The sequence below is a fragment of the Aulonocara sp. 'chitande type north' Nkhata Bay genome, linkage group LG3, assembly GCF_057382095.1.
Source record: "Aulonocara sp. 'chitande type north' Nkhata Bay isolate Kocher_YH1m ecotype deep benthic linkage group LG3, A_spYH_male_GT1.1, whole genome shotgun sequence".
Classification (NCBI taxonomy): domain Eukaryota; kingdom Metazoa; phylum Chordata; class Actinopteri; order Cichliformes; family Cichlidae; genus Aulonocara; species Aulonocara sp. 'chitande type north' Nkhata Bay.
In genome coordinates, this window is record NC_141346.1 from 22227474 (window position 1) to 22254209 (window position 26736).

General features: G+C 39.4%; 2 protein-coding genes across 2 annotated transcripts; both read right to left on the reverse strand.

The window, feature by feature from the left end:
- Nucleotides 1-9886: 9886 nt before the first annotated feature.
- LOC147334570 (uncharacterized) lies at nucleotides 9887-13800 on the reverse strand. The gene is made up of 7 exons (XM_086285949.1): nucleotides 13767-13800; nucleotides 13109-13153; nucleotides 12641-12901; nucleotides 12308-12553; nucleotides 11747-11857; nucleotides 11523-11563; nucleotides 9887-9952 (listed from the first exon to the last, which is right to left on the reverse strand). Exons 1-7 carry the CDS (start codon nucleotides 13795-13797, stop codon nucleotides 9887-9889), a joined length of 801 nt encoding a protein of 266 aa, XP_086142075.1. The 5' UTR covers nucleotides 13798-13800.
- Nucleotides 13801-18228: 4428 nt separating this feature from the next.
- On the reverse strand, nucleotides 18229-20889 carry LOC147334571 (Fc receptor-like protein 5). The gene is made up of 6 exons (XM_086285950.1): nucleotides 20859-20889; nucleotides 20591-20635; nucleotides 20099-20359; nucleotides 19766-20011; nucleotides 19331-19447; nucleotides 18229-18251 (listed from the first exon to the last, which is right to left on the reverse strand). The coding sequence occupies exons 1-6, from the start codon at nucleotides 20887-20889 to the stop codon at nucleotides 18229-18231; spliced, it is 723 nt and encodes a 240-aa protein (XP_086142076.1).
- Nucleotides 20890-26736: the final 5847 nt, after the last annotated feature.

Consider the following 26736-nt stretch of genomic DNA (forward strand, 5'->3'; position numbering starts at 1 on the left):
TCACTTTAATGGTAGTGTAACATTTCAACATTTATTTAATCTTTGTCACTGAAGTTGTTAGGGTCCCTGGGTCGTTGACCCAGTGTTTTGTGTTTTTGGTTCTTTGATTTTTGTTATTTCATTATATTCTAGCTTTGCTTTATGGGTTTTAGGATCATTCTTAGTTTAGGTTCTCTGGGTGGGGTTGGCTAGAGTTTTAGTGTTCTGGTTTTCTGTCTGTGCTCCATGTTGCTGTCTCCCCTGTCTGCTGTATCCCCGCATCCAGTCAGTGTCTGTGTCTGCCCTGGTCCCACGTCTCTGTTCCCTTTGTTATAGTGCCTGCCTGTGAGTCTGTGTTATGTTTCCTGTTTTACTTTGAAAGTCCATGACTGATGTTAATCTGTCTGGTTTTTCTTCCCCTGGTCTCGTTAAGCCTGATTTGCCCCAGCTGTGTTTCCCTCCTGTTACTCATTCCCTGATTGCTCCCTCTGTGTATTTAAGCCTTGTGTTTCTCTGTGTCCAAGTGGCGATCTACCGTTTATTTAGCTGTGTGTTCTGTCAGTCTGCCGGTGTAAGTTTATTTTGATTTTCCCCAGTTATGTTACTTTTGAGTTTAATATTAAAGTTGTTTTGAGTTCTCATCTGTCTCTGGAGTCTGCACCTTGGGTCCTATTCCTGTCCGCACACAGCCGTCACTTAACAGAAGTGTACTCAGTGGTGATGCTATTTGATAAGAATTTGCTTTTTTGTTACAAATACTAGCAAAAAAATAATAGTGAGGAAAATACTGAAAAATATTTTTAGTATGTTTTTGCAAAAGAGAAGAAGGTTAAGATCAAAATGTAGGGAAAACAAATTCTGTTAGTCTTAGTAACACTACAACTGAAAATATTGTGATTTAAAAAATGAAAAGTTAAAAAACAATCACTCAATTTGAAATGATTTAAATTGATCATATACAGTGACTGCTTTATTTGATACTTTAAATCTTGATAGTGTCATCTTGGACCAATTTTTGCCTCCAGAGCAGTTTTATACCTCGTTTTATACTTTTATTTACTTTTATACCTCGTGGTTTAAGAAACATTCCTCTGAATGTTTTAGTCCATATTGACATGATCAATTAGGCACTGCTTGGGGTTTCAAGACTTAAACAAGGGATTTAAACAAGGGATTATAGCAGAATTCAATGTCAAAAAATGGACTCCCTGTGGTTCATATCAATTTGCCACACATCTGTTCAGTTTGTTCAGAGCCCTGAACATTCCTGCACCTCGTGAACAGGGTGCTATATTCACGTGCTTCACATGCTGCTGCGCACCTGGATGGATAAAACAGCAACCATTGCATCCTGCCTGTGTCCCAAAGCTAAAACAAAAAAAAAGGAGATGAAGTCGTTCTTGGGGCTAGTTGTTACTACTCCTTTTTCATTCCTGGCTTTGACCAGTCCTTTAATTGGTCACAACGGGCGACCGTGGCTCAGGGGGTTGGGAATCGCATCTATAACCAGAAGGTCACCGGTTCGATCCCTGGGCTCTCTGTCCTGGTCTTTGTGTCCTTGGGCAAGACACTTTACCCTACTTACCTACTGGTGTTGGCCAGAGGGGCCGATGGCGCGACATGGCAGCCTCGCTTCTGTCAGTCTGCCCCAGGGTGGCTGTGGCTACAACTGTAGCTTGCCTCCACCAGTGTATGAATGTGAGGGTGAATGAATAGTGGAATTGTAAAGCGCTTTGGGTGCCTTGAAAAGCGCTATATAAATCCAATCCATTATTATCATTACAACCAAAAGGGTGCCCCAGATCTGGTCCAGTGGATGGTACAGTGCCAGGTGGCATTAGTGTCAAGTCAAGTGGCTTTATTTTCATTCCAACCATGTCTTCACAGTGAAACAAGACCATGGTGCTACATATGACATATACCATATGAAGGTATGCGTGTGTGTGTGAGTACAGCCACTGAATGTTCAGGAGTCTGATGGCCTGGGTGACTAAACTGTTTCACAGTCTAATAGTGAGGGCCTGAATGTTCCAGTAGCACTTGCCAGAAAGCAGTGGGGTGAAGAGTGTGTGTTAGGGGTGTGTGGGGTTCTCCACAATGCTGGTGGCTTTGCGGATTCAGTGGGTTTCATTAAGGGTCTGGGATGGAGATGCTCCAATTATGTTCTCAGCTGTTCCCACTATCAGTTCTACGGTATTGCGATCAGATGCGGTGCAGTTACCTTACCAGACAGTGATGCGGCTGCTCAGGACACTCTCAATATTCCCTCCGTAGAAGGTAGTGAGAATAGATGGTGAGAGATGGGCTTCCCTCAGTCTCTGCATCAGTAGAGATGCTGTTGGGTGTTCTTAGTTATGGAACTGGTGTTGAGGGACCAGGAGAGATTCTCCGCCAGGTGGAATCCAAAGAATTTGGTGCTCTTGATGACCTCCACAGAGGATACATCAATGTTAAGTAGACAGTGCTCTCTCCATGCTCTCCTGAAGTCAACAATAATCTCTTTTGTTTAGTCCACATTTATAGACAGGTTGCTGACTCTAAAATAATCCATTAGCTGTTGCATCTCCCCTTTGTATTCTGACTCATCATCCTTGCTGATGAGACCCACCACAGTTGTGTCAAACTTAATGAGGTGGTTCAAACTGGGCATTGGTGCACAGTTGTGAGTCAACAGAGTGAACAGCAGTGGGATGATCACACAGACCTTAGGGGCTCCAGTGCTCAGTGTGATGGTGTTGGAGATGCTGTTAATGATCTGGACTGTCTCTCAGTATCTTAGTCATAAAATCCGGGATCCAATTGTAGAGAGAGGTGTTCAGGCCCAGCAGGCTCAGTTTTCTCATCAGATGCTGAGGAATGATTGCACTGAGTGCTCAATTGAAGTCTGTGAACAGCATTCATACATATGTGTCTTTATTGTCCAGGTGGGTGAGGGCAAAATGTAGGGTGGTGGCGATGGCTTCATCTGCAGTTTGGGCGATAGGCGAACTGCAATTGGTCCAGTGTGGGTGGCAGCCAGGTCTTAATGTGCTTCATGATGAGCCTCTCAAAGCACTTCATCATGATCGGTGTGAGTGCAAAGGATGGTAGTCGCCTCAGGCAGGACACTGAGGACTTCTTTGGTACAGGAATGATAGTGGTGACCGTGAGGCATGTTGGGACGACAGCAGTGCTCACGGAGAGGCTGAAGATGTCAGTGAGGACATCTGTCAGCTGGTCTGCGCGTTCTCTGAACACTCTTCCAGGGATGTTATCTGGACCAGCAGCTTTCTGTGGGGTAACGAAGAGTTTTCCTTACATTAGCCTAGGTCAGACACAGAACCTGGTTGTTGTGAGACGGGGTGGACCTTCTCACCAAGGTCATTCTGAGCGTCAAACCATGCATTGAAGTTGTTCAACACATCTAGTAGGAAAGAGTCACCCTTGCAGGCAGGTGTCGTCTTCCTGTAGTTGGTGATGGCCTGGATGCCCTGGATGCCCTGCCACATGTGCCATGCATCACTGGTGTCCTGGAAGTTAATGTACATTCTTCTGCAATGTGTGCGCTTTGCTGCTCTGATGGCTCGAGATAGTTTGGCACTTGCTGTTCCCAGCCGCCTTGTTGCCTGCCAAAAAATGGCCATCACGCTACCCTTGAAATGATCTATGCACTGACTGAGGCATATGTGTGGGAATGTATGTAAATATTTGTACATACAGTAAGATTATTCTTATTAGTACTTTAAGTATTTTATTTTATTGATTGTATTGACATTTTTTTATTTTTACGGATGATGCACTGGTTGGAGACCACTTCTACATTCGTTGTACCTGTGACAATGACAATAAAGACATTGTGATTCTGATTGTTACTGGTAGCTGAAATTAACATTGTATGTTATATTTATATAAAATGATAAATATTCTACCCTGCCAGGTTCTGCAAGTGGCCACCATTTTCCTTCTGGTAACCAACTTCATTAGTAATTATTAAGATGTTTTTGTTTTTTACTTTATCTTTACAGTATATTTTCACTTGATTATGTCCAAGTAAAGAAAAAAACTGCAACTAAAATCTGAAAGCAAAATCAATTAGACTTTTCACAGAGAGCCTCACAAAGCCTGGAGAGAGATTTCAACACTGGACAGAAGAAAACAAAAGGCTTTAAAGACACAGGGAATGATGAGGGAACATGAAACACATGGGGAACACTGCTGGGGCAAATTACACACGAGGCAGAGAAGGCAAAGCTAATCATAATACATGAGACAAGGTACATTCAAAGTAAGAGAAGCCAACCAAAACATGGTGCACACAGACACCATATTCACAGACACACACAGTCACTACCAAAGTAAAACAGGAAGTAATGGGAACACGCACAGAGGTGCAGATAAACCCAAAAACAAAGATAAACATGACAAGCAGGGGGGAACAGAGTGAAACACGTGGGAAGTAAGAACAACACAAGAGGGAATCTAATAATCAAAAGCAAAACAGAACAATCTCGGCACTATAAACTCATGACTAACAAAGTGGATTTAAACATAAATCATAATTCAAAATGACAAAAACACATGCAAACTCAAAATGCTTAATAATTCAATTTTAAATAAAAACACTATTTTTCAAAATGAATTATTAATACATAAATAAATACTTTTGAAAATGAATTTCACAAAAAAAAAAGAAATAAACTCTCAATAAAAACCTCATTTCAAAAAACAGTTTCTAATTTCAAAATTAAAAATCATTTTTAAAACACATTTTAAAAAGATAAATAACTCAATGATTTTAAAAAGTCAAAGATTTAGTTCTGACATTAAAATTATATTAGCTATTGGATTAACTACTCTTTAGCTATCTCATTTCTGAAATCCCAAAGCAATACAAACTAGCCATGTAGTGCGATGTAAAGAGCTCTTTGATTGGTTGCTCAGACACTGAGAAGCTGCCTGGATTTTCTACGCTGCCGTTTGTGGGCATAGCTTTGCCCTGAAGGGTGTGTGCTTGTACAATACACATTAAGCTCCCGAATTTACACTCAGGTCAATACAGATATGTTAAGAATGAAGGGACCCTACAGTGAAAAAGAGAACTGAACCACACCAACTTGGTAGGAGTACAGATCATCTGTGACCAGCTGCATCAGGGAGCGCATCGATGATTCTTTCAAGTTGCTAATGTGTCTCCTGTTGCTTAATCTCAATGCCACCATTAAATAGCTTTTAATCACAACCAGGCTCACCTTGTGGGTGAGTATCAGCCTAGGCTGAGCAGTAGTAAATGGGTCTAGAAGAAAGTCTATATTCATTGGATGAATGAAAAACAGTGGGAGTGAAGGGACAGATAACGAAAGTAATATCAGAGTTTTCTTTACCTCTGTCACACTAACCTAAAATAATACTATTATATATATATATATATATATATATATATATATATATATATATATATATATATATAGTAATATTGTAGCGGGTCAGGGCTGTCCGGGGTTCTGTTTTGTTTATGTTGCCATAGTGATGAGTGACGCCTTCTCGCTGCGACGGTGTGTCCTTCCGGGGTCAGAGGGTGCCCTGTGTGTTGTTGTTGTTGCCGCGCTGAGCAGTTAGCTAGCGGCAGTGTTCTTCTGCAAATGTTAATAAACGGCTGTGCTCCCTGGCTGGCTCACGGGAAGCAAGACCAAACGATACCTCTGTCTCCTCCTTGTCTGAGCTCGCCACAATAGAGACATTTTTATTTTTGACTACTGCCAACAGCTGAGATTAAAGCTAAAAAAAATCAACTCTATTCGCCTACTTGCATTAATGTATGTAGAGCATGTGGCTTTTTTTAAATTAATTGCACATTAATTAATTTATAAATGCATTAATTATATCTTTAAATTGAAGACACATTATATTTGCACAAAATTGCAAATATAGAGCTCCTGATTTATGCTTTTCACAAATGAACAAATGTAAGGTAGCAATTCAGATCATTTTCTTTATTTAAGATAGTTTTTAGAATGAAATAAGACACCACTTATTTTGTCTGTGTATACCCAGACAAAATAAGTGGTGTCTCTAATAGACTTTAACTTGAAGTCAGTTAAAGTCGTGCTCAGTATCAGACTTGGTAGTTATATTTCATTGCTGACCACAACCTCAGTGTGTCTGTTGTGTAATAAGTAATGTGACACTTTGACATTAGCAGTTGACCACAATGGGTGTTTTTAAAAGCTGCACCAGCACTTTTATTTTAACAGCATATATACTTATTCATACATACATGTGTAAAAATGGAATGATCGAACACTTTGTTTAAACTTCAACTTCTAAATATCACACTGGTACCTTTGCTTGTATTCAAGCAAAGGTTTATATATACTTATGACCACACAGTAATGGCAAATAGCTGTATCTGAAAAAAGAAAACATATAACAATTTATAGACATGTAGACAAAACTGAGATGACAATGTACAACTTGGTTAATTACTAGAACAATATGTGATAAAACTGAGTTATATTTTTGTTTTCACTCTCCCTCAGATGTGATTATTTCTTCAGCTCTCTCTCTCTCTGCAACCTGTGAGACACACAAAATAAGTGTAGAAGAAAAAATGTAAGATAGATGACAAGAAAACTCTTTATTGTCATTGCACAATCATACATAGTAGAATAGTACAATGAAACTGGAATATTGTCCCAAGTTGGCACTACATACAACATGGCACAACATGACACAACACAACGCAACACAACACAACACAGTAACTTTATTTAAAAGAAGAAGAAGTGCATGTGTATTGTTGTGTATTATTATTGTTGTTGTGAGTGTCTTCGTCTGAGACCTCAGCAGCCTTAATCTCCTGCCAGACAGCACCAGCTTAAACCCGGTGTCCTGGGTGTGTACAGTCCAGTAGGATGCTGCGTGCCCTCTTGAGACAATTAGTGCTGTACAGGTCCTTCAGGTAGGGAAGAGGATGTCCAATTATTTTTGGGGTCCATAGTAATGACTGTCTCAAGTGCTTTTTTGTGTGCTGGAGAACCACACACCGATGCAATATGTCAGTACACTTTCAATGGAGCAGCGGTAGAAGACGATCAGCAGCTCCTTCTTCAGGTCCATTTTTCTGAGGATTCTCAGAAAGTGGAGACGCTGTTGGGCCTTCTTTAAAACCACTGAGGTGTTTGAGCTCCTTTGGAGGTCTGTGTCTATGTGCACACCCAGGAACTTAAAACTGGACACCCTTAACACACACTCTCTGTTGATGCTTAAAAGCTGCAGTGAATACTTCCACCTTCTGAAGTCGACTACCAATTTTTTTTTCTTGGTGATATTGAGGTCCAGGTTGTTGTCTACACAACAGTCTGACAGTGTCTAACCTTCAGCTCTGTTTGCCGTCTCGTCTCCCCCAGAGATGATCTCCACCATGGTGGTATCAACTTAACGACTGTGTTGTCTGGGTGGGAATGAACACAGTCATGTGTGTACAGAGCGTACAGTAGGGGACTTAGCCTTAACCCTGACTCACTACAAGGTGGTGTACTGAGGGCTGGGGAAAGATAGGGCTCCTCTCTAACTCTCTCTACATAGTCTGAGAGGAAGTCTCTAAACCAGCGGTAGGTGGTAGAAGGAAGACCAATATCACAGGTACACAGTATGGCATGTTGATCGTTAAAGATCCTCCAGGTGCATTAGGGATGAATGTTATTTGGAAATGTTACCACAAGCTTTTTGGGCAACATGGTGAAGCATTGTTTAGTCTGGGCTCTGTCACAGAGGCCCCTAAGCTCCATGTCCATGCACTACAAAAGTGCCATGATGTTAGTAATAATAATAATAAATAATAATAAGATCAGTGATAATTGGATCAGATTCAAGGAATTGATTTGTCTAAACTGTCAGCAAAGGAACAGGAGTAGGTGAGGTCTCTCCTTAAGAAATACAGCTCTGTCTTTTCTGCTTAAGAGACTGACTTGGGTTGCACTAACTTGATCTCCCATGACATGACTGCTCGGGGTGGCAGCCCGTGCAAAACGAGGATAGATGCATTCCACCTGCTGCACATTGAGGAATCCCTAGATGCTCTGACTGGTGCCTGTTGATTTTCCACCATGGATTTAGCCAGTGGTTAGTTTCAAGAACAGGCTCAAGACCCACCTTTTTAATTTAGCTTTTACTTAGCGTTTATTTACTTTATGCTTATTTATTCTATCCTGTTATTCTATTATTAATTTAGGATTTACCTAATATTTGTTTGATTTTATTCTTATTCATTTTTTAATCTTCTTATTCTATTTATATTTATATTGTATCCTGTTCTTATTTATTTTATCATTTTACCCTATATATATTGTATTGCGTCATATCTCCAGTGTTTCCTCGGAGGGCGCTCTCTGCACCGGGGCTGTTATTGACCGTGGCTGCTGGGTCTCTGGGGTCCTCTCAGCCTGGCTGGGGGGCTCCTTTGCCTCCCTCCTGCTGTGTGCCCAGCCTGGAGGCTGCGGTCTGTGACCGGCTCCCGGTGCAGACGGCTCCCTGTTATAGTGTTTCCTCACTTGGCTCATGCGAGCCCAGCCCAATTTTTACTCTTTAAGTGTGCGCGTGTGTGTATGTGTGTGTGGGTGGGGGGATATATGTGTATTGAGAGTGTGGGGAGTGAGTTGGAGGGTGGGGTGGGCTGCTTTTAACTATGTAAAGCACTTTGTGCTACATTTTCTCTGTATGAAAAGTGCTTTATAAATAAAGATTGATTGATTGATTGATTGAATCAAGTCCCAGTTACGGAAGAGGATAGACCCAAGACTGCGTTCTGCACTCCCTTTGGGTTATTTGAATGGAACCGAATGCCGTTTGGGCTCTTTAATGCACCTAGCACCTTCCAGAAACTAAAGCTATGCATTTTTGGTGATCAACAATGCCAGTCTCTGCTTCTCTATCTTGATGGCATTGTAATCTTCTCATCAACAGTACAGCAACGTCTTGAGCGACTGTATGTAGTGCTAGGTCAGCTCCAGCTGGAGGTTTAAAAGTTTAAAAGCAAAGTTTGGTAAACCTGCCTTTTTCTAGCGGGAGGTTTGCTACTTGGGCCACGTCATCTCTGATCAGGGTGTTTCCACAGACCCTAGCAAGGTAGAAGTAGTGGCTAACTGCACCCCCCTAGGACTGTTTCGGAACTGGAACCTGCAAGCTCAATAGCCGAATCCAGAATTAATGACTGCCGCCAAGTCTCTGTACAATGCTGCTGTCCTGTACATACTTTTGTTGGTTATGGGCCTGACGTTTGAGAGAAAGATACTTGGAAGCAGTGGCTTAAATCGTTGTTTTGTTAGCCATACTAGCAGGCTTACCCTGCAGACAAACTTTTGCCTTCTTTGTTTACATTTCTTCTTTGGCTTGCCGCTGGGAAGACCCTGGAGTTCTTATTATTTCTTCTGGAATGCCGTGGAATTGGTGACATGCTACGCAATGAATATTATGTCAGACTAATTCCAAATTCAGAAGGTCTTGACGACTGTAAGTTGACTACTCAATGTATAGTAATAGAAAACACATGCACCCACACATATATCCGTATAAAAAGTAAAAAACAAAGCACCAAACGTGAGGAGCAGTGAGCCGCTGCATCTGTGCACGCCACCATCTTTGCTCATACATGTAAAACATAGAATAGAAAAAAGAATGACTATGGTGCATATTCCACGCCAATATTCAGGTCTTTGAGGAGTTCCCAAAAAATATGTTCAGTGTGAAACATTAGTGAAATCAGAGTTTTACATATGCAAATCTAGCAGTGTTATATGTGTGAAAAAGTATAAATATTCCATGTATGAAGTTGTCAATTTTACCAATCCTTAACGGATGCCTTAATGCAGCACATAAGGCATCCGTGTCCATAGTTTTACCTTTTGTTTAGTAGAATAGAAGGAATCCACTGCTACGGGTTGCTGGGGACCTGCTGAAGACATTGCTCTGCTGGTTCCTGCTTCTCCTCGGACGAATGCTACAATTAAATAAATTGGTAGACAAGAAATTTTAAATAAAAAAACACAAATTCTTCTTAGTTCATTAACACTTACTTGGTGATGTTTCTGATTGTCACGTTCCTAGTTCTGTGACCCAGTTTTTGATTTTGTAGTATTATGTTTCTTAGTCTGTGGTTTCTTCTTGGTTCACGTTTGTTAGTATTTTGGTTTGGTTTGGTTTCTGTTTCTAGTTCTTAGGTTTTGGTTTCCTCTGCTCCTCATGTCACTCTGGTCCCTGTACTCTGTGCTCCCTCTGTTTTTTGTCACTGAGTCTGCGTCTGTAAGTTCAGTCTGTGGGTTTCCTGTTTTACTTTAAAGGTCTGTGTCCTTTGCCCAAGTAGGTTCACCTGCGTCTATATTGTGTATTTGCCTTTGCTTCCTGTTGGTCCGTCTGTGTATTCATGCATTTCATTCTCCATGTTTCCCTGCATCTCTACTCTCTGTCTCTTGCATTTCAGGTTTGTTAGTTTGGTTTGTTGTTCCTTAGTTTTTCCAGTTCAGGTTTCCCTTAGTTTCTGTTTGTGCCATGCCCACTTCTGTTTGTGTCCTCACCTTTGTAAATGAACACTCACTCGCATCAAGCCGGTGCCTGCATTTTGCGTCCATCTCTTATCTCCGCTATCATGGGCATGCCTTTTTATCACAATTAATATTACCTTGTAGTTGAGCATCACCAAAGCCTAATTGTTAGTAGATACAGGTCAATGCATCTTCATATAATAAGGAAGTAATAGTAATATGTTGCTATATTATTCATATAGTAATATAGTAATGAAGCAGGATAGTGGCGATAATAAGCACAGCAATATTAGTGATAATGATTCCTGTTTGTTTTTTAATGTATTCATTAACATTTTGGGGAAAATCTGAAATTCAATTTTAGAAAGAAAATCGATGTCATTCCTAGATGGGCCTGTTATGTAAGGCGATGGCATACGGAACACTGAGCTAACTAAAAACTTCCTTTTCAAATTGAATTTTTGCTGCTTGCCTGATAATTTGACAACAATATCAGTTGCGCTACTTTTGATCCTGCCTTTGCACAAAACCAAGATATTACACTTTACAGCTCTAAACATTTTTTGTTAGCTTTTTTAATGTCTTGTACTATACTACTCCATTATATATTACTTTGTTGTTTGTGTTGTCAAATGGTAAAATTATTATTTTGCATTTTCTTCTCCTGCAGTAGTGTACTTTATGAGACAGTTAATGCTAGTCACTGAATGTTATTGTTAAAAAACACTAATTACGTTTAAAGTTAATTTTGAAACAGAATGGATGTCTGAAGATGAACTTCACATTTTGAGACGTATGAGACACAGTTCGTGTCTAAAAGAAGAGGTTTAAAATTGTTTCTAAGTGGTTTCCATTTGGGGCGTAAGTTTTGGATGCTCAAATTATCACTCGCATCTATATATTACATACAAAAATATTACATACACGTCTAACAAAGATACAGACAACACCACAAGAGAAAAAAAATCCTTTTGACAGAAGTAATATTGTGCTACTGTTGCTGAGTAAAGAACCCTCCGTCTCTCTTACAGCAGCAGGTGTTGCTTTGCCTGCATCCACTGTGTCGGCCTCTATGAAGATTAAAGGAATAAATGACAAAATAATTTTTAATTTGCTTTTTAAACACATATAAAAGGTATAAATGTTTTTTTTTAGTTCAAGCCAATTAGTTTATGACATTCACTTTTATTTTTTAAAAAGTTGTTTAAAGTTTTTTAAAAAATAATAATAGAAATAATAATAATTGTCATTACCTCTCTTACAGCAAGCTTTGCAAATGTGATACAGTCCCACTACCACCAACAGGGCACTAACTAAAATGGTAGAAATGATCCGTGTGGCAGCAGAGGAAAAATGGCACGCCTCTTCGTCTGGATTAGATTTGGATTTTTTATTTTGAGACTCTAAATGGTGGTTAGAAAAAACAGGAAGGTTTAAATGAGACAAGAATGGTAAACCATCAAAAGTTAATTTTCGCTCTTCATAATGACATTAAAAATCTTTCCAATGAAATTAAAGCTTCTAAAACACCACACACCTGTTTTAGTTATTAAAATCTGCATTTTAGGTTTGGAAGCTGGAAAGTTATCAGTATTCAAAACATGTACACACACACATTCACACCCATTCATACTCCGAAGCATGCATCGAAGATCTACTTAAAAACAGACTGTGGGAGGGAGGAATGAAACCACCAACCTTCCGATCAGCAGATAACCTGCTCTTACCTCCTGAGCAACAGCCTCCCCCAAATCAACTGTCATTCATATAATATGTATGTCTAAATCTTATCTTAAAACATCTCAGTGTCTCACCTGTGATGTTCAGCCAGCTGTCTGGTGATTCCCCAGCTCCCGAGATGCTACACTTGTAATGTCCTTCATCTGACTTGGAAACTCTCTGGATGGTCATGTTTCCTGTGGAGGTTTTATGGATGGAGCGTCTATTTTTGTAGAACTCAGCCTTAAAGTTGGAGGAATGAGTTTTGTTTCTGCAGCTCAGAGTCACAGTTTCTTCCATCAACACAGGAACAGCAGGACTCTCCAGGATCACAGGACCAGCTAAATGAGATGCATTTGATAATTAAATACATGAAATTAAATTCTATTAAAATGAATGTCATAAAAGTTTTGTTTATTCAAAGCTACCAGTGACAGAGAGGTTGATAATGTTGCTTCTTCTCCCTCCTTCAAGCTCATACCAGTACTCTCCACTGTTGTCTGCATAAACAGTTTGAATGGAGCAGGATGATCCTGTTGGTGTCCTCTTATTAGTTTTACTACATGATTTTATTTTTCCTTTGAATTTATGCAAAACTTCACAATAATCGACCCCTTCACAATAAAATGTCACTGATTCATATTCAAAGAACTGCAATCTGTTTGGAACAACATGAAGAGAAACTGCATCTGAAACAAAGAAAAAAGAAAGACTCAGTTTACTAAGTTTTACTACTAAAACTGCCATACTGCACTTAAACAGTGAACAAATAAAACAGTAATAAAACAATAACAAATATCACAGAAACAGTTCTTTCTCTCAGTTTTTCTGCTAAATTCCTTATTTATCCAAAAATGTGAACTTTGATATCAAAAAATCAAACCGTTAGTACTCACCAACTTTCTGATCCTGCACATCCAGATGAATCATGATGGCCATCACTGAAGAGAGATTAAAGAGGTACAGATTAACTAAAACATGCACTGTAAAATTTTTAAATGAACTAAAAGTTCAAAAGTATTATTGCATGTTATATGTCCACAAAAATACAATAGCCTACTTTTCCATCCATCCATCCATTCGCTTATCCTTTTCAGGGTCGCGGGGGGCGCTGGAGCCTATCCCAGCTGTCATAGGGCGAAAGGCGGGGTACACCCTGGACAGGTCGCCAGTCTGTCACAGGGCTAACACAGAGGGACAGACAACCATTCGCGCTCACATTCAATCGCACATTCACACCTAGTGGCAATTTGGATTTTCCAATTAACCTATCCCCACAAGCTGCATGTCTTTGGACGGTGGGAGGAAGCCGGAGTACCCGGAGAGAACCCACGCAAACACAGGGAGAACATGCAAACTCCACACAGAAAGACCCCGGCCTGATGTTGGAATTGAACTCAGGACCTTCTTGCTGTGCGGCAACAGTGCTAACCACCGTGCTGCCAATAGCCTACTTTTCTAATCTAAAATGTAAAACAAAGTAAACTGTCATATTTTTAATCAGAATGAATAACCTATATTTTATAATAATGTAGAAATAGAGAAAGTACTCACACAGTTTGATGCGGAGAGCGCTGATCCCCATGTCGTCTTGATGTAGACTGAAGGCTTAACAGTTGTGAGCAGTGGTGTCTGTTTGCCACTAAAAGTATTTTAATATCAATTAAAAAGCATCTAGTTTCAGAAAAGCTGTTTCCAAAGAAGCTGAGTGTCTTTTGTGTCAAGTCAAGCCTCACTGTTTCAGTTCCCTGTCAGTGGGCGGAACAACAACCAGTTCAGACAAATGCTGTGTTTGATGCAGCTTGTAGACTGCTTCATGTTTCCTGTGCTTGGTGAACTGTGCTTATTTATGTCACAGAACTATTGAACATTTAATCCTCTTCTAGGGGTACTAAGCCCACTCAGGGAAAGTCATTAAAGCTATTTTCTCTTACAGGACAGTAAATGGCATATATAATAATGCCACTCTGACATAATTCATTCTTATATTGATCTGCCCAGTGATTTGTTCATGTGTGATATTTGCCATATCTGCTTAAAATGTGTTGATCTTGTGTCAACAAGCAATAAAAACATCACGTTAATGGTAAAACATGAACATTTATTTAGTCTTTGTCACTGAAGGGTACTCCATTGTGATGCTATATGATAAGAGAAAGTAATGACTATGGACTACATAAACAGTCTTAAAGAGATATAGAGTTGGTTGTGTGTTGCAAATGCTAATAAAAACTTGAATGTTGAATGTTTTTATCTTTTTTTTAACACAAAAGAAAGTTAATCAGATAAAATGTGGGGGAAAGAAATTCTATTGAAGTATGTAATGCTGAAAATATTGTGATTTTAAAAAAAAATAAAAAAGTAAAAAATCATTAAATTTGAAATAACATCTATAAAACAATGCCTTTTTATGCCTAAATTTACTTTAAAGGTTAATGGAGCCCTTTCCTCTTTAAAATATCTGCAATCTCCTCAGAAAGCCAATGTATCTGAGAACAATACAGTTTGTCTATAAAGAAGCTGAAACAAATGGCTTCATCATGCAACACACAGTGAGACTATCACATGGCAAAAATCATTTTAATTTATCATATACACTTGGTGGCTTCTTCATTAGGTACTATACACTTTGCTAGTTACATGTTTGACCCACTTTTGCCAACAGAACAGTTTTATTCCGTTCTGACATGAACAGGTTGCACAGCAGGCGTAATTGGGCTCAAATGCAGACTTATAGGTAGGACATTAACAAACTAAAAACAACTACTCGACTCGGAAATATAGGAACTAAACACACGGGGAGGCACACAGAGAAAAATACAACCATGAAGGAGAATGTGACACAGGACAGAGGTAGACTCAGACCTAAATACACAAAAAGGTAACGAGGAAGGTAGAAACACACGGGCAACACAGCTGACACAAATTAGACCTGAGACGGTAAAGAAAGCAAAACTGAAAACACAAACCCAGGACACGGACTGTCAAAGTAAAACAGGAAACATGACTGTGACAACCAGACGTGCAGGCATGAAACACATGACCGACTGGGGAGAATGGGTGGAACACAAGAGGGACATGTGAACAGGGGAATAAAACATAGACACTCCTAAGAGGGCAAGGGAAAGTGAGAGGAGAACAGAAAGAAGAGGGAAAGGGCGAGGGAACCCGAGAGAGCATGAGAGGGAGAGAGAGACCTGACATGCTGGGAAATATGGACACACAAGATAGGCAAGGGGAACATAGAATGTCACACATGGGAAACCAGACAAAAGAACTCACACAAACACCCGCAAACACAGACGCACAGGAAGGGATACAGAAGACAAAGAGACAAGGCGAGCATTAGTTTTTTTTTTCATAAAAAGCAAACATCATTCTTTATCATTTTTTATATAACAACATCAAGTAAAACTTGCTTAACAGCGCCTACCTGGTACAAAGATAACAGCACACAGTTGTCATCAACAGTTTGTTATGCAACTGCAACATTCAGTTCTGTTACAAGGATTACAACAGTTAGAATCTCATAGAGAAACATAGCTGAGTGCATGCCAGAGAGCACTCAAATAGCTAACTAGTATTAGCTTAGCATGCTAACCAAAAATGCTACTCGTGAATAAAGTTACTATTGATGCACGAAAATGCCTGTAACTTTCAGGGCACATGTTAGTACTGCTTACAATAAAAAATACATATTGACAATTACCACTGTGAGAATGTTTTCACTAATATATCTACAAAATTGACAACAGCATTGCTCATGTGCTCCTAACTCCAGTTTGGGATTATTTTCCTTTGCTCAGGAATGCACTGTGCAGCGATTTGGAACCTTAAGAATGCAGTTGCGGTATTTGTCCTCCAGGTGGCTCTAACTATTCATAAAGCACATCAATTATGTAGAAATTCATTAAGCTTTTTTGTAACTCTGTTATACCTGCAGTGTTAGAGCTCTAATGGGTTGATATGGTACTATAAGGTTATTAATAATAATGGATTGGATTTATATAGCGCTTTTCAATTCCACTATTCATTCACTCTCGCATTCACACACTGGTGGAGGCAAGCTACGGTTGTAGCCACACCTGCCCTGGGGCAGACTGACAGAAGTGAGGCTGCCATATCGCGCCATCAGCCCCTCTGGCCAACACCAGTAGGCGGTAGGGTAAAGTGTCTTGCCCAAGGACACAACGACCAGGACAGAGAGCCCAGGGATCGAACCGGTGACCTTCTGGTTATAGATGCGATTCCCAACCCCCTGAGCCACGGTCGATAAGATGGGGCCTGATTATTTAAGACCTCTAATGTGAGGAACAGGATGTTGAATTCAATTCTCGATTTAACAGGGAGCCAATGAAGGGAACCCAATATAGGAGAAATATGCTCTCTCTTTCTAGTCCCTGTCAGTACTCTTTCTGCAGCATTTTGGATTAACTGAAGGCTTTTCAGGGAGTTTTTATAATATAATAATAAAAATATTGTGTAAGTGTTAGACCCTGTTGGTAAATTACTCCTAAAGTTTTGTCTTTGGGATGAACCAGTTTTTGCCTTAGTGTACACATTATTATTATTATTATTATTATTATTATTATTATTATTATTATTATTATTAATAATAATAATAATAATAATAATAATAATAATTTTTTAAATTATAACTACAATTTCTCTTAAGGCGTAGTGACATGATATACTATGACCTTTTTTGCTCACAGCAGACTAGAAACTATCTAAATGTGAATATTTAACCCAGTCCAAAAGCCACACAAAATGTTCACTGGTCTTTTCAAGGAAAGGGATAAGTGTAATATTATTACTTAATGATGATGCTGACCCGTTCATAATAGGCCAAAATGTAGTCTTCCTCTGGCTGTACAGTTTTTATGCTTCAGATGTTACTTGCTGCTTAAATGGCAGTTCCTAATGATGGGCACTCAGGAGTTGAGTCTCTTCTGCTTAATGGTCATAGCCATTACTATATTCTCAAGTTGGAGATCGTGATCATTTGGATGACGCCAACAAAAGGACACAAGGCGTGTTCTGAGAAATTGAGCTCTTTAATATGCTTGTTTTCCGTTGTGTTCTTTTTATCAAGAAAAGAACACAACAGAAAACAAGAAAAAGATTATTTAATAATATTGTGATAGTGGGTACCTCACTATGAAAAATTATTATTCCGGAATTGTATTTATTCATTAGAACTTTCTAAACTCCAGGAAGAGACACAAATCCCTTTGATGTTGCACCAGGAAGTGCATCTCCAAATCTGGCAAATAAAACATGTTAGCGGAGTTATCCGCTGTAATTACTCCTTGTGACAACGGGCTTTATTAAATTTTCCTAAATCATGTATTTCTGAGACAAATGAATAAATGACCCTAACCTTAACAGCAGTGATAGTAAAGAATTTTTTCTTTCTTTTTTATTTTTTAATTTCACATTTTGCAAGGGATACTGTAAGGGCTGCCTTCTGTGACAGGGAGTGCTGCAGCACAATGATTAAACTTTTTTAAACATCATACGCTTTGGCATCACATTTTAAAACATCTACATTTTTAAAGGTTAAAACTTATACTTTCACTGATTTTTGGATTAATGTATAAAGAGACTGTGGATTTTCCTTTTTTTTTTTAGAGATTTTGTAAATAGTTTCATCATTCTCTGTGTAAATAAGACCACTGAACTTTCGTCCTGAGTCATGTGTTTGAAAGGTGCAGCAGCTTTTATTTTAACAGCATGAATACATGTGTAAAAACAGAAAGAAGATCCAACAATTTGGTTAATCTTCTACGTATCGGGCAGGTGTCTTTGCTTGTGTTCAAACTTTATATCTACTTATAACCACATGGGAATGGCAACTGGCTGTATCTTACTGAACAAAGAAAAGCTATAACATTTATAGACATGTACACCAAAGTAAGATGACCATGTACAGCTTGGTTAACAACAAAAAAAATATGTGATAAAAACTGGGTCACTTCTTTGTTTTCGCTCTTACTCAGATGTGATAATGTCTTCAGTCAGCTCTCTCTCTGCAACCTGTAAGACACACAAAATACTTGATAATCATAGGTTAATAAGACAAAAACAAAAACATAATAACGTGTTAATTTTCAAGTTATTACTACTCAATTACCAGCGTAATAACCTCTTAATATCCAAGTAATGTCATGGTAGCAACAGTGGTACCAGTTGGGTAATAGTACACTGAGAGACAGTGATGCAGCTTCATAGAATAGAATAATGAAGAGGGACAGTGGGAGGGACTGGAATAACAACCACAGCAATATTAGTCATGATGATCCCTGTCTGTTATTCAATGTAGACTTTATTTAAACATTTAGGAAAATCTGACTTTCAGGGTTAGAAAGAAAATCGATAACATTTCTACTTCATTTCTACTTTGGCCTGTTTTCTAAGGTGGTGCTAAGGGAACACTGAGCTAACAAAAAAAATTCTGCTGTTTGCCTGGTATTTCTACTTTGACCACAAGAATATCAGCTGCTTTTAAGAGCTTCTTGGTTTTAAAGATGCCTTTGTACAAAACTAAGATATTACATTTCTGACCTATTACCGAATGAATGTCTGAAGTTGTACTTCTCGCCACATGTAACTATTTTGAGCTGTATGAGATACAGTACATGTCTAAAAGAGGAGCTTTAAAATTGTATTCTATGTGGCTTTTATTTGAGGTGGAAGTTTTGGAAGCTCAAATTATCACTCACATCTATACATTTATAAATATTAAACACACGTCTAACAAAGATACAGACAACACCACATGAGAAAACAAAACCAATACTTTCCTTCACATAAGTAATTCTGTGATATTCTTGCTCAGTAAAATACCTCCTGTCTATCTTACAACTTATGCTGCTCTTATGTTGCTTATATTGCCTGCATCCACCGTGCTGGCCTCTATGAAGATTAAAGAAATAAGTGAATTGTTTTTTCTTGTTTTTTTTAAAGACATTAAACAGATATAGATGATTTCTTAGATCAAGTTATTTAGTTTATGATAGTCATTTTTATTTAAAAACTTTGGATAAGAAAATCAGACAATGTATCTGGCTGATGATTACATTTCCATGTGATAACAATAAAATACTTGTCATTACCTCTCTTCCAGCAAGCTTTGACAATGTGAAACAGTCCCACTGCCACCAACAGAGCACTGACTAAAATGGTTGAAATGATCCGTATGGTAACAGAAGCGAAATGGCCCCCCTCTTTATCTGGATCAGTTGTGTAATTTATATTTAGAGAATCTAAATAATGGTTAAAAAGAAAAGAATGGTTAAACCATCAAATATTGATTTTAAATTCTTCATAATGACATTAAGCATCTTGACAATCAACTTAAAAGCTCCTAAACCACCATGGAAAGTTTGGTGTACAAACTTAAATGTCCAATTTATGTTTCCACACTGAACATTCCTTTGTGTTAAAAATGCTAATACAAACAGATTCAACAGCTTTGCATGAAGAGCATCAGCTGTCATTCATATAAAAATTATACATCAACATTATTTTAAAACATCTCAGTGTCTCACCTGTGACTTTCAGCCAGCTCTCTGGTGATTCTCCAACTCCTGAGATGCTACACTTGTAAAGTCCTTCATCTGACTTGGAAACTCTGTGGATGGTCATGCTTCCTGTGGAGCTTCTATGGATCTGATTTCCATATTTGTAGAAATCAACTTTGAAGTTGGAGGAAGGAATTTTGCTTCTGCAGCTCAGAGTCACAGTTTCTTCCATCAACACAGGAACAGCAGGACTCTCCAGGATCACAGGACCAGCTAAAAGAAATGCATTTGATAATTAAATACATGAGATTAAATTTAATCGAAATATATCATAAAATATTGTTCTTTCTTCAAATGTACCAGTGAAAGAGAGGTTAATAATGTTGCTTCTTCTCCGTCCTTCAGTCTCATACCAGTACTCTCCACTGTTGTCTGCATAAACAATTTGAATGGAACAGGATGATCCTGTTGGTGTCCTCTTGTTAGTTTTACTACATGATTCTATTTTTCCTTTAATTCTATGCACAACTTCACAATAATCGACTCCTTCACAATAAAATGTCACTGATTCATATTCAAAGAACTGCAATCTGTTTGGAACAACACGAAGAGAAACTGCATCTGAAACAAAGAAAAAAGAAAGACTAAAGAAATTTTAGAGTTTTACCACTAAAATTGGCACACTGTACTTCAACAGTAAACAAATAAAACAGTAAATAAAACAGTAAAAAAAAAGTCACAAAACCATTTCTTTCTCCCACATTTTTTTTTTTTACTTTTCTCCAGTTGGTTAGCTCATCCATAATGTAATATTATAACTTTGATATAAACAAGCAAAGAGCTGGTACTCACCAAATTCCTGATCCTGCACACCCAAGATAATCATGATGGCCATCACTAAAGAGAGATGAAAGAGCTTCAGAGTTACCAAAACATGTGCTGTATAATTACTAACTATACTAAAGTACTATGACATCTCATACGCAGACCATAAAAATACATTAGCCTACTTTTTTAACCTAAAATATAAATAAAACTGTCATATTTTTGATTGAAAATTACACTCCAAATTTTATAATAATGTAGAAATAGATTAGAAAAGTAAACAGAAAGTACTCACACATTCTAATGAAGAGAGCTCTGATCTCCATGTCGTCTTGATGTAGATGGAAGACTTAACAATAGTGAGCAGGGGTATCTCTTTGCTACTAAAAGTATTTTAATATTAATTAAAATGTTTTAGGACTTAATGCTATTATATAGTTTTACAATAGAAGTGTTGGTAAATATGCTGAGTGTCTTTTGCATCAAGTCAAGCCTCACTGTTTCAGTTCACTGTCAGTGGGCGGAACAACAAACCAGATCAGATTAATGATGTGTTTGATGCAGCTTGTAGACAGATTCATGTTTCCTGTGCTCAGTTTGGTGAACTGTGCAGAAATATGTCACAAATGTAGAAATATCTTCTAGGGCTTCTCAGCCCACTCAGGCAATCTACTGACAAACATATTTTTTATTTGGCATTTATTAATTTGTTAAGGTTCCTCAGCGTGAAACTTTTTAAACAACACAGTAGTTTAACAACATTACAAACTTAAACAGAATCACAAAGTAACGTTTTCTTCAATGCAATCATTAACATTAACACAACCTTATTACCATGAGATCCAAGGTAATGATTTGGCTGGTGTGCAAACCACTATCTAAATACTGATATGCGACAGATATATAGATCTAGTGTACTTTACTTTGTTAGATGAGTTCTATTTAAGTGAGTCAGTAAATCTGGTAGTAACCAGGCTTGGGTGTGACTTGTGAAACCAAAAACTTATTTAAACTTAATGAGTCATTTCTTGTCAAATTTTTTTTAAACATTGTGTTTTGTCTGGTACTAGATCATATTTCAGTTAGAGGCATGCTTGTTATGCTGACCTCAAACGTGATGTGTCTGGGGAAAAAAGTAAACCAACAGTTTTAGATTAGTGGTTGACCACAGTGAGTATCAGCATGTACAAGCTGTAACAACTCATTTCTTGTAAACAGGATCAATACATTTCAAAAGACAGCAGATGGACTAAGTCAGGTGTTTTTATTGGCATTCAAACCTCATATGTACTTATAAATATGTGGGTCTTGCAGCCAGCTGTGTCTAACTGACAAGAGACAAGATATTCTAAATTATACACATGCAAACCAAACCCAACTCCCAAATGTTCAATTACAAAAACAATATGTAAGTAATCTGGATTACTTTATTCTTCTCAATCTCACTGAGATGTAATTATATTTTCAGTCAGTTCACTCTGCAACCTGTAAGATAGTATGTGGTATCTGCCTGCACCTCCAGAGAGTCCCAGTGCTATGGAAAACATCATGCCTGGTCCCAGTGCCTAAGAAGTACCATCCAGCGGCATTAAATGACTACAGGCCTGTAGCACTAACTTCTCATAATATGAAGGTTATGGAGAGACTTATCCTGGAACACTTCAGACCCCTGGTGAGCAAGTCACAAGACCCTCTGCAGTTTGCATACCAGGCCCACTTGGGGGTGGACAACACAGTGATACATCTGCTGCAGAGAGTGTATTCCTCCCTCCACAGACCCCAAACCACAGTCCGGATGATGTTCTTTGACCTCTCCAGTGCCTTTAACACAATCTAGCCCGGGCTCTGAGATTGTTGTTGGATGACATGCAGGTGGAGGCTCCACCAGTCCAGACTACCTGACAGGCAGACCACAATTTGTGAGACTGCAGAGCTTTGTGTCAGAGAGTCTGAACAGCAACACAGGAGCAACCCAGGGAACTGTTCTGTCCCCTTCAATATCTTCAACATCTATACCGCCAAATTCAAGTATATCACAGAAACCTGTCTCCTCCAGAAATTCTCTGATTATTGGAAAAGTGTGGGGATGGGAAGGGAAGAGGAGTACAGAGTACAGAGGACTGATTGATCGCTTCATGAGGTGGTGTGAGGTGAATCACCTGCAGCTGAATGTGGCCAAAACAAAGGAGCTGGTGGTGGACTTTGGCAGAAACAGATCCCAACCCTCCCCTGTCTGCATTGGTGGGACTAATGTGAAAATAGTCACAGCCTACAAGTATCTGGGAGTTCATCTGGATCACAAGCTATATTTGCTGTGGCGTGCTGGGGTGCAGGCATCAAAGCAAAGGACCCAAACAGACTGAACAAAGTCATTGTGAAGGCTGAGTTTGTTGTTGGCATGAAGTTCGCCACCCTGGAGGAGATGATCAGTGATAGAATGCTCCCACCCCCTCCATAACACACTGGACAATCCGAAGAGCAGTTTCAGCAACAGGTTCCTTCAACCTTGCTATCTGTTGGAAGGTCATCCCTTCCTGCTGCTATCTGACTCTTTCCGCACATATGTGGAAAAGAATTAATTACACCTCAATGCACCCTGTCACTTCTCTATATTTATCTATCTTAATATTTACCTATCATCACTCTGTTTCTACACTCATTTTCTTGACTGCTTCTTGTTTGTTGTATATTTGCTGCTATGACAACTCAATTTCCCTCTGGGTTTAATAAAGTTTCTCTGATTCTGAATTTATTGCAGTGAGAGCAAACTTTTGAACATTTGGTTTGTCTTTTTCACTGAGTAGCAGATTCCCTGTGTATTACTGTGTGTATACTGCATGGTGCTCCTATGTGATCAAGATGGTTTCGAAAGGTTTGTCATACAATTCAAAATATTGAGCAGGTATGTCTGTAATGTATGTTTGCACTGATTGCCGATCACGCTTCAACTGAGTCGTCCTCGGTCAGAAGGAATGGTACTCCACAGTGATGTAGTTCAAATAACTTTACTAAAGAGGTGGCAGATGACATCAACAGGATGTACAGCGTTGGTAGGGAGGCATTACAGTATTCACATGCAGGTAACGGGGGTGTGAGTGTGTATATGGGTATGTGTGTGTGTGGTCATCTGTAAACAGAAAGAACAAACATTTGTATTAACCACTATGGATAGCAGTGTACCCCTTATACAGTACTGTGGGTTTCCAGCGTAATGTTATACAATCTGCCATAACCTCATGGCCACTAGATGGCACCCTAAGACCATAAATGAATTTCTGGCTTGTATATACATTGGCAAACCAGACCTCTGCAGATTGCAACGATTCAGAGAATAAACATAGTAAATAGTTACATCCACCTACAACCACAATGCTTGACAGTAAGTCGTATATGGAATGAAATATGGGCTGAACACAAGGCTGCCTGTAGTAGGCCAAACAAAACGCATCTTAGCGATAGCAATGGGACTAGCCTCTTAGCGATAGCAACGAGACTAGCCTCTTAGCGATAGCAACGGGACTAGCCTCTTAGCGATAGCAAATTACACAGATAAAGTCAACAAGCCTCACTCTCATCTTACAATACTCACATGGTAAGCACTGAAGGATATAAAAAAAACAACAACAACAACAGAATAATATTAAACACAAAGTGAACCCGTCTTCCTTCATTAAATAGGTTCTTTTAGATGTTAAGGAGGAATTGACTTAACCAGGCTGGCGGAGAATGAAGACAACCGGACACCTGCTGCAGATGGGGAATCAGTGAACTTTTATTGAGACAGAGACAACCTCTCAACACAGCTCACATCAAGAGATTCCTAATATTTGCTGTGAGGATGGGTATATATTCTCTAAAACTTACAGGAGGGGGTTGTGAGGAAAGTGCTGCATTAGCAGAAAAACAACTCCATAAAAGGAAATCGGCCTTGGGTGTTCTAGTCTCTTCGCTTGCAGATATCTTGCACCTGCAGGATGAGGCGATCGCTTCTTATCGCTCTCAAGGCCAAAGTCGTGAGCACATTTTTATTACACAGTTGCACAGTAACTTTAAAGCTGAACAATATTTAAAGCTGAATAATGTTTGATCAGATTATATTTTCTTCAAATCCCCCTTTTGACCCATCTTAAATGGGTCAACACACAAAAATAAGTAACATTCAAAGGAACACAGAGACGTGTCGAAGCCTGGCTCGAAAAACTCCTCGGGTCTTATCATTTGTCTTTATCTGTCATTGCAGATGAGGAGAAAAGAGTCCAGGCACCACCCTGCCCAGGGGTCGGCTGCAAGCAGTCTCGGTTCCCGAGGAAAGCAGTAACAGCTGTCCTGCAACCAAGGATACAACGAGTTAGTGCAACCAGGGTAGTGACACAAAATTAACAGTTCCTGTAACTCAGCAACCAAAAAGGATAAGTAATGATAAAAATGTGGAGAGTACAGAGTATACTATAATAATGAGAGATATAAACGTGAAAATGTGAAAGAATAAATCAACCGTAAAATAAACCCAGAACGGTAACTGCTAAGGACATTCAAAAGTGAATATGGTAAAACGTGAGGAAGGGGTGTGGAAAAAAACAATTTATATCCAGTGGTGCGAGTACACATTCGCTCAGGCTTAAGTCCGGAGACCCTGAGAACATCGCTTAACCCTCACAACCCGACCAGACACAGTTCAACCAGATATATCCTTCAAGAGGAAGTGGGTGAGGGAAACAATTAATAACAAGCCTAATACAAAACACCACAGAGAAACAACCATTCTAGAAGCATTTAAACAAGAGAAAGACGATAATGTTCGTCACCCTCACGATCAGAGTTTTCATCATCCGTTGGCGAGGAGGTCAAGGCCAGATCCTTTAGGGTAAAAATTAAGCCTGAAAGATCCGGTTTTTTTGCTATTCTGAGCATATTTTGGTTTCTCCAGTGCAAAGCCTGACCCCTAGAGTGCTTGGACCAATCGAGGTCCGTTTCTGACACTAAACTGGACCACTTCCACTGATGCCAACCTCCCAGGGTTATATACCACACTGAGGAGGAGAGATGTACTGCAAGGTTAAAAAGATCCCCCCCTTGGTCTTTGGTGACGGGAGTGACTGGGAAGCTAGCGAAATCTATTTCGACTACCCAACTTTTATTGTTGGGGACACAGAGAGTAATCATTCTAGTCGTACTTGGGGTGCAGGAGGTAACCGTGTGTCGTTTCTTTCTAAATGGATCGGGCGTGGGCAAAACTGGAGAGGAAGTGGTGAGCAAGACCCTAGGGGCTACATTTGTCAGATTGGGACTGTCAGAAGGGGGCTAAGCTTTTGAACTTCAGGGTGTCACAAGTGTCGGGGGCCCTTCACAGATCAGGATTATGCCAATGGGAATGAGACCCAGGGCCAGGAAGCAAACAAAGACGCAACATCTTTGCCTGCCTGTCATTTCAGGGGGAAAGGGCCAAGACATGTTTACTTAGCTTGGATGTCGTCTAATAGAGGATGATGGGGCACAGAAAGGTGGTCCAGTTCCCCCCACCTCGCCAAGGGCGTGTTCTAGGAGTTAAAGAGCAACAAAAAGTATCAGTGACACAACTTTAAATGAGCTTTCAGCGGTTAAAACTATTGCAATGTAAAATGTAACTCTTAAAAACTCAAGCCAATATAAAAGCAAAGTCATAAAAGATGTTAAAAATAGAAAAATAAAAGTGTTTATTTCAGTATGAAGAACACCCCCTTTTGTAACCAGCCGGCTTGTAGGTTGAGTTTTGGCTCCCTCAAGTGGTTGGTGATGCTGTTGCAGCTCCTTCTGACAGGTCCTTCTGCACCTCTCTCAAGGTTCTTCCTGGTTCGGTGGCAGCAGCGCACTGTGTGTAATGAAACCAGGTGTCACCTTTCCCTTCGAGCCTGACAGCGTGGGAGGTCCGCTCTGTTATGCGGTAAGGGCCTGTCCAGCGAGGCTCAGCCCACTTTCTCTTTGTGACTTTCAGGAGGACGTAGTCCATTCCAGGTGTAGCCGCCTCTTTCAGCTCTTGCTGGTTTCTTTCAGCGACCTGTGAGGAATACTGGGCAACAAAACTGCGGAGCATGTTATAATATGTCCTCGGATCGAGGTCTGAATCAGCTCCATCCGACATTAACAGGCGAGAGGAGGGGCCAGGAAAAGGCCTGCCATGCTCCAACTCAAATGGA